At 37.2% G+C, this 13,540-nt stretch overlaps 1 protein-coding gene across 2 annotated transcripts in view; it reads left to right on the top strand.

The window, feature by feature from the left end:
• The window catches only part of ADGRG7 (adhesion G protein-coupled receptor G7), an 86,156-nt gene extending 74,594 nt beyond the window's left edge, over positions 1 to 11,562 (top strand). For both annotated transcript variants that reach the window (XM_033211471.1, XM_033211472.1), the window contains one exon: positions 10,118 to 11,562. In XM_033211471.1, the coding sequence (XP_033067362.1) occupies positions 10,118 to 10,375 (258 nt within the window). In that variant the 3' untranslated portion in view covers positions 10,376 to 11,562. The remainder of the gene's footprint in view (positions 1 to 10,117) is intronic.
• Positions 11,563 to 13,540: the final 1,978 nt, after the last annotated feature.

Here is a 13,540-nt window from a genome sequence, read left to right as displayed (position 1 = left end):
ATGCTCTTTCTATCCCCAGTCTTTAAGAGTTTTTTACCATGAAGAGATGTTGAATTTTATAAAAAAATTTTTTTAGCATCAGTTGAAATGATCATGTGGGTGTTGTCCTTCATTTTGTTAATATGGTATATCACATTGATTGATTTGCATATGTAGGCCATCCTTGCATTTCTGGGAAAATCCCACTTTTTCACAATGAATGACCTTTTTAGTGTGTTGCTGAATTCGGTTTTTTAGAATTTTGTTGAGGATTTTTGCATCAATGTTCATCAGATATATTGGCCTATAGTTTCTTTCTTTCTTTTTTCTAATGCGCCTTTTTCTGGTTTTGGCACCAGGGTAATACTGGCCTCATGGAATGAGTTTAGAAGTATTCCTTCTGCCTCTATTTTTTGGAGTAGTTTGAGTTGGATTGGTGTTAGTTCGTCTTTAAATGTTTGGTAAAATTCAGCAGTGAAGCCACAATTCCTGGGCTTTTCTTTGCTAGGAAACTTTTTATTACAGCTTCAATCTCATTACTTGCTACTGGTCTATTCAGGTTTTGTATTTCTTCATGATTCAATCTTGGTAGGTTGTTCGTGTGTAGAAATTTGTCCATTTCTTTTACGTTTTCTAATTTATTGGCATAAGTTGCTCATAGTAGACACTAATGATCCTTTAAATTAAACTGATACCTCTGTGGTATCAGTTGTTATGTCTCCTTTTTCATCTCTGATCTTATTTGTTTGGGTCTTCTCCCCTTTTAGTTAGTCTGACTAAATGTCAATTTTTTTGATCTTTTAAAATAACTTTTTGTTTCATCAATCTTTCGTTTTCTTCATTTCAATTTCACTTATTTCTACTGTGATCTTTATTATTTATTTTCTTCTACTAATTTTGGTTTTGATTTGCTCTTGCTTTTCTAGCTCCTTAAGATGCATCATTAGGTTGTTTATTCGAAGCTTTTCTGTTTTTTTTGATGTGGGCACTTATTACAATAAATTTCCTCTTAGTACTGCTTTCACTGTGTCCCATAAGTCTTAGTATGTTGAGTTTCCATTTTCATTTGTTTCAAGACACTTTTCAACTTCCCTTTTAATTTCTTTCTTGACTCACTGGTAATTGAGGAGTATATTGTTGAGTTCTATGTGTTTGTATAGTTTCCAAAATACCTCTCGTTATTGATTTCTAGTTTTACTGTGTTGTGTTCAGAGAAGATACTTGATATAATATCATTTTTTTGAATTTTTAAATGTTTGTTTTATGTTTTAACATATGGTCTATCTTTGAGAATGATCCACATGCTGAGGAGAAGGCTGTGTATTCTGCAGCCCTTGGATGAAATGTTCTATAATTATCTATTAGGCCCATTTAGTCTATAGAGCAGAGTAATTCTGATATTTCTTTGTTGATTTTCTGTCTGGAAGATCATCCAATGCTGAAAATAGGGTGTTGAAATCTCTAGCTATTGTTGTATTAGGGCATATATCTCTCATTAGCTCTAATAATGTTTTATTTATATATATGTATTGGGCATATATATGTATATATATTTATATATGTGCATATATACATATATGTATCTATATTTATATATGTATTTTTGTATATATACACATATATGTATATGTACATATATATTTATGTATTTATATATGTATTTGGCATATATATATTTACAATTGTTATATCCTCTTGCTGAATTGACCTTTTTAATCATTGTATAGTGAACTTTTTTCTTTCTTTTTACAGTTTTTGTCTTGAAATCTATTTTTTCTAAGTAAAGCTACTTCTGCTCTTTTTTGGTTTCTGTGGAGTATCTTTCTCCACCCGTTTATTTTCAGTCTATGTGTGTTTTTATAGGTGGTTTGTTTCTTGTAGGCAACATATCATTGGGTCTTGTTTTTTCCTTCATTCAGCCACTCTTTTGATTGCAGAGTTTAGTTCAGTTGTGTTATTATTGATACGTAATGACTTACTCTGCCATTTTGTTACTTGTTTTCTGGTCTCCTCTTCCTTCTTTTCTGTATTCCTTTTAGTGAAGATGATTTTTCTTTGGTGACGTGTTTTAACTCTTTGCTTTTTATTTTGTGTGTATCTATTGTATGTTTTTTGATTTGAGGTTGCCACAAGGCTTGCAAATAATATTTTATAACCCATCATTTTAAGCTGATGACAACACTGATTGCATAAACTAACAAATAAGCAAAGAGAAAACTAATAAAAACTCTATAACTTTTTTTTTCTATTTATATCTTATTATACTGTCTTGAGAAGTTGCTATAGTTATTATTTTGATACGTTCATCTTTTAATCTTTCTGCTCAAGATATAAGTAGTTTATACACCACAATTATAGTGTTACAATATTCTATTTTTTCTGTGTACTTACTAATACCAGTGAGTTTTGTACTTTAAGATAATTTCTTATTGCTCATTTTCTTTCAGATTGAAGAACTCTTTTTAACATTTCTTGTAGGACAGGTCTGGTGTTGATGAAATCCCTCAGGTTTTGTTTGTCTGGGAAAATCTCAATTTCTCCTTCATGTTTGAAGGATATTTTCACCAGATATGCTATTTTAGGCTAGAAGTTTTTTTCCTTCATCATTTTAAATATGTCATGTCACTCTCTCTTGGGTTATAAGGTTTCCACTGGGAAGGCTGCTGCCAAACAAATTGAAACTCCTTTGTATATTATTTGTTTATTTTCTCTTGCTGCTTTTAGGATCCTTTCTTTATCCTTGATCTTTGGGAATTTTGTTATTATATCTTGAAGTTGTATTATTGGGGTCTAATCTGCGTGGTGTTCTGTAATCTTCTTATACTTGAGTATTGATAGCTTTCTCTAGGTTTGGGAAGTTCTCTATTATTATTTCTTTGAATAAACTTTCTACACGAACCTCTCTCTCTACCTCCCTTTCAGGCTAATAGCTCTTAGACTTTTCCTTTAGGGGCTATTTTCTAGATCTTGTGGGCATGCATCATTAATTTTTATTCCTCTTTCTTCTGTCTCCTCTGACTGTGTATTTTCAAATAGCCTGTCTTCAAGTTCACTCATTCTTTCTTTTGCTTGATTAATTCTGCTGTTAAGAGACTCTGATGCTGGCCGGGCGCGGTGGCTCAAGCCTGTAATCCCAGCACTTTGGGAGGCCGAGACGGGCAGATCACGAGGTCAGGAGATCGAGACCATCCTGGCTAACACGGTGAAACCCCGTCTCTACTAAAAAAAATACAAAAACTAGCCGGGCGACGTGGCGGGCGCCTGTAGTCCCAGCTACTCGGGAGGCTGAGGCAGGAGAATGGCGTAAACCCGGGAGGCGGAGCTTGCAGTGAGCTGAGATCCGGCCACTGCACTCCAGCCCGGGCGACAGAGCGAGACTCCGCCTCAAAAAAAAAAAAAAAAAAAAGAGACTCTGATGCTTTCTTCAGTATATGTCAGTTGCATTTTTCACCTCCAGAATTTCTGCTTAATTCTTTTTAGTTATTTCAATCTCTTTGTTAAATTTATTTGATAGGATTCTGAATTTTGTCTCTATGTTATCTTGAATTTTTGTTGTGCTTCCTCAAAATAGCTATTTTGAATTCCCTGTCTGAAAGGTCACATATCTCTGTCTCTCTGGGATTGGTCACTGGTGCCTTCTTTTTTATCTATTTACTTATTTTTTGGTGAGGTCATGTTTTTCTGGATGCTCTAGATGCTTAGGTATATAGTAACAATAGGGTTGGACCACTTTAGTCCCTCTTCTTAGAGTAGGAGAGTTTTTTGTCAAGTAGCTGGATTGGGACACATATTCTTTCCTTTTCTCCTATGCAAGGGGTTCATGGCAGCTCCTCACCATGATTGATGTAGACAGTGTTACAGTTGTTGTTGAAGCTTAGACTTCTGTGGGATTGGCTGAAGGTTTTCTTTCAATTCTTTAAAATTTATTGAGTCTGGTTTTATGGCCCAACATTTGGTCTATTTTGGTGAATAAAACATTTACTCTGGAAGAAAATGTGTATTCTGAAGTTGTTAAAGTATTCTAAAAAAGGTTGTGTCAAAGTGATTGTTAATGGTGCACAAATGTTCTATCCTTACCAATATTTTTGTCTGATTCTCTCAATTGCCAAAAAAGGGGTATTAAAATCTCCACCTATGATTGTAAATTTGTGTATTTCCTTAATTCTGTCCATTTTTGCATCACATATTTGGAGGTTCTACTATCAGATGCATGTACATTTATTATTGTTATATCTTTTGAATGAGTTGATAATTTTATAATTTAGATAAAAAGGTTTCTTTACCTCCAATAATACTTTTTGTCATAAACTCTACTTTATCTGATATCCAACTTTATGCACATTGGTTGCATGATATATATGTTTTCATCCATTTACTCTCAATCTATTTGTGTCTTTACATTTTAAGTGTGTATCATGTGACAGCAAATACAAGTCTTACCTTTTTATCCATGGTGGCAATCTCTTTTAATTGAGTGTTTAGTCCATGTAGATCTAATGTATTTTTTGATATGGGTTAATTTGCATCTATCATTTTCCTATTTGTTTTCTGTGGTCATTCTATTTTTTATTCCTGTTTCTCCTTTTTTGCCTACTTTTGGATACATTTAATGTTATTAGGATTCTAATTTTAATTTATATTTCAGTTATTAAGCAATACTTCTTTGCATTTTTGTGGTCAATTTAGGGATACTTTATACATCCTTAACTTTTCATTGTCAACTTAGAGCTAATATTTTACTACTTTCCAGTAATAGCTAAGAATCTTATAACAATATAAGTCCCCTTGCCATCTCCCTTCTCTCATATTATACCTTTATATATTACATCTGCATACATTACAAACCCTACTAAGCAATGTTCTTATTTTTGCTTTAGACATGTATTTTAAGAAAATTAAGAGAAAAGAATTTTTATATTCAGTCATATACCTATGATTTCTAGTATTCTTCATTCCTTTCTGAAAATCTGAATTTCTTGAAGTGTTTTTGTGGCATAATTTTACATTGGACTGAAGATACTTTTATTCCTTGAGTCTTATCTCAAGGATATACTTAACCACAAACCTTCAAAAAATTAAATTCACACTTTGTTTTAAAATTCTGAAAAAAGTTATATATTTTTCCTTTGGAAATAATTCTACAAAGGTAAACATTTGGATTTTGGCCACCTTCTGATTTTACCATCATGAAAATAGTGATGAAGATAAACCAAAATAGTGGATAAAAATAAATTTGTTTGACTTTAGAGACTTGTTTTTTTTTAAACTTTGTAGTTATGTATTATGTGTGAAGAAATGTCAAGACTTTTAAATAAAACAAAGATGCATTATTGAATGACATCATTTATTTATTTATTTATTTTTTGAGACACGGTCTCGCTCTGTCACCCAGACTGGAGTGAAGTGGCATGATCTCAGCTCACTGCAACCTCTGCCTCCTGGGTTCAAGCAATTCTCATACCCCAGTCTCCTGAGTACCTGGGATTACAGGAGTGTGCCAGCACACCTGGCTAATTTTTGTATTTTCAATACAGACAGGGTTTCACCATGTTGGCCAGGCTGGTCTCGAACTCCTGACCTCAAGTGATCCACCCGCCTCAGTCTCTGAAAGTGTTGGGATTAAAGGCGTGAGTCATGGCACTGGACGTTGAAAGACATCTTGAAATCAGAATTTCTCTTTACACTTGTTAGCCTATGCCTCCTCCCACAGTGAACATTGCTCTTTACTGTGATGGAAGAGCAATGAAATTACTCAATGGCCTTTACTCTCTGTCGTACGGAAACGTGTCTTCTCTAAGCTGGCAGAATTCATTAAACTTCAGTAGAATGATACTTCTCCCTTAAAGTACTCACACCCTACTAGGATCATCTGTATGAACAAACATCACCACTGAACTACCTGCACAGGGCAAGGAAAGGAGCCCCTTCTGAAAGCTCACTCCTGAAACTCCAGACCATGAACCCTAAAGGCAAGGGAATAATTCAAGGAATCCACATGATTGTTAGAACTTTTTGAGAATTTTCAGTTTTGATATTTATTGAGATTGCTTCCTAGTGATGCCAGCGGCAGACCATCTGAAGTGGCCGCTGCCATGACTCCGGCTGCAGTAGAGTACAGGCGCAGGCTATGGGTCCTCAAGTGCAGATGCTGAGGCAGGCAGTCCCCAGAGCCTGCCCCAGGGAGCGCCCCCAGAGTCCACCGGCCTGGGAACCCGCCCCTGGGAACTGCCGTGATGGGGCCGGGCCCAGCCGCCCACAGGTGGGAGAGCAGTGCAGTCAGGCAGGCACGAAGAGCAAGCAGAGAGGGGCCCCGGGTGGAACTGGGCCTGGGGAGGTGCCACACTTGCACATGGAACGTGGGGGCCAGGCCCGAGATGTAGAACTGGGGTCACGCTTCAGCAGACTGGGGTGGGAAGCGGGAGCGGTGCCCACTTCGTGGACCCAGCGAGCAAAGTGGCCACCGCGCCCAACCCGCCGACGGTGCCAAGTTCTCATGTTGTGGTTGAGTTATACTGTCTACATTATTGTCTTTTAAGAAATATTTATAATACTTAGATTATGTTTGATAATTATTAACTGTATTTTCTTATACTTAACTCTATGTTTAAATGTTTTTAATGTTTTGCCAGTCCTTTTATATTGGAATGTCCTGTTATTTTGACTTTCTTACTTTAAGGAATCTCTCATTAATGGTAGTGATTTTTGAGTAACTATTTAGTGGATAGTTGGTAAACATTAATGAGGACTTTTCTAGTTGATAATTTTTCTTTAGATACCATGACACATAAACTATGAATTAGCTTAGCATTTAATTCTTGGCAATCACCTTTATTCATAGACACTCTATAGACGCATGGAAATTTTATGTTGTGAAAATAAAGCCTGAGAAGGAACCAAACTTCTTGTATTTTTCCCCATTCTTATGTCATCTCTTTTAAAAAATAAATCATTTTGAAATAATTTTAGACCCATAAGAAGTTGCAAATAGTATGGAGAATTCCCCTGTACCCTTTCCTCAACTTTTCCAATGATCACATCTTATGTAACTTTAGTACATTATCAAAGTGACATTGATACAATCTACACAGATTATTTATTGATGGGCTTTATTTCTTTGTGGTATTGACTTTCATTCTAGCTTTATTAACTATCAACTAAATGAAGAAATATGACTCATTATCAAATAAAAATATTGTTTTGTAAATGTTTTTGTCCCCTCTGCTTTTTACCCTATAAAATTAACTTTTTATGCAAACTCTTCTCATCTCCCCAACTAGAATATCAGTTCTCTGAGTGCGAGGAACTTGCTTGTGCATATCTTTCACAGTAGATAACATCTTTATTGAATATCAGGATGAGCTATTCTGTATTTCTTGAAGAAACTGCAATTTTGATGACTATCCCATTAAGTTGCTAAGAACGGTAACTACGGTGTGAAGCTGGTGCCATGTTGGCTGTTTCTGGCTATGGTAAAATATCATTAAGGAGGAAAGTCTTTGATACAAAATGGAAATTGTTAGGAAAGGCATTTGATCAGACTATATAATGCAGTTGGATAGCTGCCTGGCTTTTTGAATTGCTACCACCATATTTAATGCCTTTAAGAACCTCATCCTTTATCCCAGGTAGCCCTCTCCAGTGCCTTTTAGGATTAATTCTCTTAGATAATGGAGGGGTGCCTGCTACTAAATTTACATGGATATAAGCAGTTCTTTACGATTGTCAATATCTAATGGAAACTCCTAGAAGGTCAATAAATAGGGTAAGCCTAATCTGACATTGCCAATTGATTCATGGGCTTGTTGCCCAGAGTGAGCAGGAATTTAGGGAGGAATCTGAATGAAGGCATAGTGAAGGATATTCTCTTCTCCATGCATAAGAAGGGGACATTATAAAAGAGAGGTCCGTAACAAAATGTTAATGGTAAAATGGTAAAAATTGTTAATGGTAAAATGATAAAAATTACACATGGTAAAATAGAGTGTGACAATGTGGCAAGGACATGGAGCTAAAAGTCAGGAAACTCAGGCTGTTATCCAGCTTTACCACTGATTCCTATGATTACAGGAAAATCACATAACCTCTGTGGGTGAGCTATGCAAAATACAAAATGGGGTGGGGGGGCAATATGTGTGTTAAAATCAACACAGTGTTTTGTAAAATGGATCTGAATATTATTTACATCAGAACTTACGTAGTATGTTAAAATGCTGATTCCTGGGCCTCACCACTTACCTACTCAATCAGAATCTACAGGCATAGGAGCTGGGACTCTTCATTTTAAACAAGGACCTCAGGTGATTTCTATGTACATTGAAGTGTAGGAATAACTAGATTTGTTCACACATAAAACGTCTAGATTTCTATTGCTATAATTCTAATAAACATTTACTATTTGCTACAGATATTACTTAGAAGGCACAATTTGATCTTTGTGTTAGTGGTAATCAATCTGACCTACACATTTTTTCTTTTCAAATAATATTTGTGGGATTTTAGGAAGCATGGAAATACTGGGAGTCCACCCAACAGGTCCAACAGGATGGTGTTTTTATGAATTATCCATGGTCTAGGGTCTTTTCCTAATTATTGTACCAACAGAAATTTGATTGAATCTTAGTTTTACCTTAGAATTTAAATTCTGGAAAAATCAGATGAAATAGTGTATGCCACAAAAAAAGATGGTTTTCTAGGAACTGGATTTCTCGTGTGCCCCAGATAAATTTCTCTCCCTTGAACAATCAGGATGGCCAATGACTACTCCTGCCCTTCTGAAACCTGTGTCTCCAAGCACACACTCTCATAAGGGCCTTTCTTCTGATGTGTTAGATACCACCTGTTGAGTAATAAGGAAGCTATTTTTTCTACTTTTGGTCAGAGACTCTCTTGCCAACACTTACTGATATTTTAGTTGAACTATCAGTCAGGGTCTTTCCACAGTACCAGAAGTCTTCAATAACAGTACTGACAGAATATGATTCCAAAAATAAACCCTTAAAAGGGTTGGGGCCCTATAGATGCCAATGTGGGAGACATCCATGGATATTTATTTTTAAAAATAACTTTTCATTTTGAAATGATTTAATAAAAAATTTTGGAAAAATAGTACAGCCCCCACATATTCTTTGTCCAGCTTTCCCAAATGATAATATCTTATATGGCCATAGTATACTGTCAAAATCAAGAAACTGACATTAGCACAATATTATCAACTTAACTACAGATGCTATTTAATCTGTTATTTCCACAAAGGATATTAATAAAGAATTAGCAGAGGCATCTTAAAAACTATGATACACTTTGCAGTCACTTTCTATTACTGTTACAGGCAACAGTGTAGGCAGCACCGTATGTTGGATAGAGGAGGGGTTTTGGAGCCAAAGATGTAAGAATTCAATTCCAGACTTCACTGAGTACTGGTTGGGTGATCTTGGACAAACTACTTAGTTTATCTGAACTTTAGCTTCCTTATCTGAAACATGTGGATGATAAGGCTTGTTGTATTGGGTTGATGCGAGGATTACATGAGAATGATCAAATGAGGAGGATTAAGGGAAAAGCAAGGGTCTGATACTAATATGACTTCAATAAATGGTAGTTTTTACTGGAAACATGTAGAAAATATTATTCAGTGTTTTGTGGCTCAATTTCTCATGTACATCTGGTCTTCATATGTAAAGTACAGAAAAGCAGTGACTAGAAGGGCTTTACTTTTTTTTGTCCTTAAGTGCACAAATTTCTAGTTATGTTACTAAAACTCAAAGAAATATGGAATCACAGAATGTTAGAACTGGAAGAAGAATTAGGTATTTCATAGTTAATCTTCCTCCTTCAGGAAGTTGAAGATGATCAGGATTAGGAAATAAGCACATTTACACAGCAGCTAGTGGCAACCCAGGACCTGAACACAGATCTTCTACATCTGCTACTGTACTATTCCATGTAGATCTTTGTATATGGGAAAAACTTTGCCTCAACCCTCTTAGATTAAAAAGTGCATGGCAGCTGCAGACTGGCAAATTCAAGTTAGGGAAGTGCCATGCAGATGAGAAGAATGGGTGGAAGAGTGAAATAAAATGTCTTCCTTGATACTGTATCTCAGCACTTACCCAACATTAAACTGTTGTTCTATCTGCAGGGATTGCAAATTTTTATCCTGTACACTGTTAGAACAAAAATCTTCCAGAGTGAAGCTTCCAAAGTGTTGACATCGCTATCGTCTATTGGGAAAAGGAAGTCATTTTCTTCAGTGACTCGGCCGAGGCTGCGTCTAAGGATGTATAACTTCGTCAGGTCATTGCCAACCCTACATGAACACTTTAGGCTACTGGAAACCTCTCCGAGTACTGAGGAAATCACACTCTCTGAAAGTGACAAAGCAAAGGAAAGCATGTAGACAAAACTTACCTGTTGTGGTCTTTTTAATCAACTCATTTGAGTTTTATCTGTTTCTCTCCTTTATTTCCCAGTCATCTCAGAAAGTCTTCCTCAACGTATTTTGCTTAGGATGAAGAATTAGATAAAACCTGTTGTTTATTATTATTCAGGATAATGCACTTGGTAGTTTTTCTATTTTTCAATAGATTTGTACTTGAACGAGGTGAAGAATTTCACACAACATACAAGAGTACCATTGTTCCTTATATCATTAAATCTTTGTGACACACTTTGACAAAAATGTAGAACCTATAACAAATTCTTTTACAAGTTACTAAAAAGGACACAAAGAGAAAAATTTACCTTCCAGAACAAAATGATTCCTGATGAACAGTGTGTGGGGATTTGCTTGTATGTATTAAATTTTGACCTCTGAATATTTTAGAGTTGTATGTGCTTGTACTTTTATTTCCAGTGAAGAATTTGGCACCAATTCAACCTCTGAAAAGGGATATATTTTTCTGTTTAAAAAAAAATTATGTTTTGTGACCAGGGTAATTGGCTCTGTAAGAAATGGGCAGCGAGACAGGTTAGTTTGTTAGTAAATGGATTATTTCCTTCCAGTTCTTAATATATCTGCCCTTTCATGGAAGTGACACTGAGACCCCCAAAATGAGAACTTAGTCATAATCATTGTTTATGGCTTTTAAAAGATTTAACTTCTCATGGAAAGTCAAACACTTGAATTATGAATGGCTTCCTCATAAAAAAATGGCCTCCATTTGGGTGGGGAGCATTTCCACTGGACTTAGGATATACAGTCTTTAAATTGCTGTTTTCTGTTTTGCCATAAGTGAGACAGTTGCTGTCAGTGCACGGAATTCAGAGATTAACAAATGTCATGTGGGCTTGGCACTCCCTAAAGAATGTGTGTTTTTTAGAGAAATAGTTGTAAAAGACTGTTGGGTTCCTGGGTAAGCCAACAAGAGCCTATATTTACAGGAGAACAGAAAAAAGTAAAGGGAAGAGAATAAAGAATAAAAGCAGATCTCAAAAGCCAGTGTTCTTAGTGGCATCATAGGGCTGCACCTAAATAGTAGCAGGGCACAGGGAAAATGATAAGATGTGGTTGACTCAAAATTTGTATTCAGATGAAAATAAACCTTAAGTAAGGGCCACTTTAAATGTTAAAAAAAAAAAAAAAAATCACCAAAGAGCCATATTTAGCCTGAGGGTAAGTGTGTGTGTTTCCCTTTGTAATTACAGTTGTTTTATTTGCACTTTTTTTTTTTTTTTTTTTAGCACTTTTGGGGCATAGTAACTAAAATTCCATAAAATGTTGCTGAAATACTGGGCTATAAATGTGCAAGCTCCACATGCAATTGTGGTGACTAATTCAGGTGGACATGGATATTCCTCTGTCTACCCTGAAATGAATCCTACCACTAGGAAATAATTCCTTTGATTTAAATCATTGTCTCATGCATTGGTCAGCAATTTTCAGTTTAATGATAGAAACCCAACTCAAATTAGGTTAAAGGTGAAAGGTAATTTAATGGATCAGTTAATGTAAAGTCCAAGGACTGAGTTGGTAGGATTACTGTATGTTTTAGTTTGCCTGGGCAAGTCCCAATTTGTGCCTGTTTTTCTGAGTTAAGCATGACTAGCAGCCCCTTTTACCTTCAAGTGTCATGGTTTGAGTTACCAAATATATGATAATGCTAACTTCAGGTCTATTTAGAACAAGTGATGTGGGAGGGGGCAGGGAAGTGCTGGGTAGAGAAGGGCAGGGTCCCTGGTGAGGGCTTCACCCTCGGGCCTGTTCCCATGGACCTAAGTGAGAACAGGCATTCCTGTTTTCATGCCCAAATGTTGCATTTTCCAAGGTCACTCTGGCCCACATGACCCCCATCCTGTGCCCATATAAACCTGAGACCTTAGTAACACACACATAAGCAGCTGAACATTGAGAGGAGCAGAGGAACAGAGCAGTGGAGAATGGCGGGGTGGTGTGGCAGAGAAGGAGGGAAGAGGCTTCTGAACGTTGGACAAGGACAGCCAGACTCCAGGGGAAGATCACCTTCCCACTCCATTCCCCTCTTCCAGCTCCCCATCCACCTCACTGAGAGCCACCTCCACCACTCAGTAAAACCTCGCACTCATCCTTCAGCCCATGTGTGATTCGATTTTGCCGGTACACTAGGCAAGAACTCAGGATACAAAAAGCTATCACACTGGCCCTCTGCCCTGGCGATAAGGCAGAGGGGCTTTTTGAACGGATTAACACCAGCTGTCTGCAGATGGCAAGGCTGAAAAAGCACACTGTAACACACAACTACTTGGGCTCTGGAGTGGCAGACACCCACCCATAGACGGTGCCGTGGGGTTGAGGCCCAAATGCTTTCCCCACGACCTCTTCACCTGCCTGTCTACATGTTCTGCTTGGGAGGCATGGAGCCCAGGGAGCCACACCCCTGTCACATGCCCTGTGACAGGGATAAGGGAACTCTATCCTTTCACAGGGTGTGCTAAGAATGTGCCAGATATTCTTTTCTCTCTGTTTCCTGGCTCCGTGTGCTTCTGTGTTTGATGTCATTCTAAAATTGGGTTTAGGTAGCTGGAAATTGGCCGTTGGCATCCCTAATCTTACAGCATAATGATCTAACAGGAATCTCATGGAATGACTCTAATTCTAGTAATCATTCCAGCAGGGAAAAAGAAAGCACATTAAGTATTTAAAATAAAATTTTAAAGCAGACAGTTGGTTTCACGGTGTTTAACAAGCTCAGAGACAAATTGGAGAATGAGGCAGGAAATGTGGAGATTAGCAAAATGAGAAAGTAGAAACCTCTCTTAAGCCAGAGAGATAAACTAAGAAGAATTTCCATAGCCAGGGCCTGTGGCTGAAATCAGGGGGTGGGCCAATGGTGGGAGCTGGAGCCAAAGAGAGACAGTCTGCTCTACCCAGAAAAAAGAACTGGAGAAGAATCCTGGCTTCCCCTTTCCTCCTGTCCTGCAGCCTCCCATCAGCATCTTCCATTGGCTGCAGCCTGCTGAGCTAGGGCCAAGTCTCCCTGTATTACACAATACAACAGGTGCAGGGAGAGGAGAGAACTGAGGGCAAACAGGCTCAGGACTGGCATATCTTGCTTGGGTCGTGTACCCACAGACATTGTGTTCTGGG

Source organism: Trachypithecus francoisi, unplaced genomic scaffold, assembly GCF_009764315.1.
Source record: "Trachypithecus francoisi isolate TF-2019V2 unplaced genomic scaffold, Tfra_2.0 Lachesis_group0, whole genome shotgun sequence".
NCBI classification, from domain to species: domain Eukaryota; kingdom Metazoa; phylum Chordata; class Mammalia; order Primates; family Cercopithecidae; genus Trachypithecus; species Trachypithecus francoisi.
This window is presented reverse-complemented; position numbering and strand designations above follow the sequence as displayed.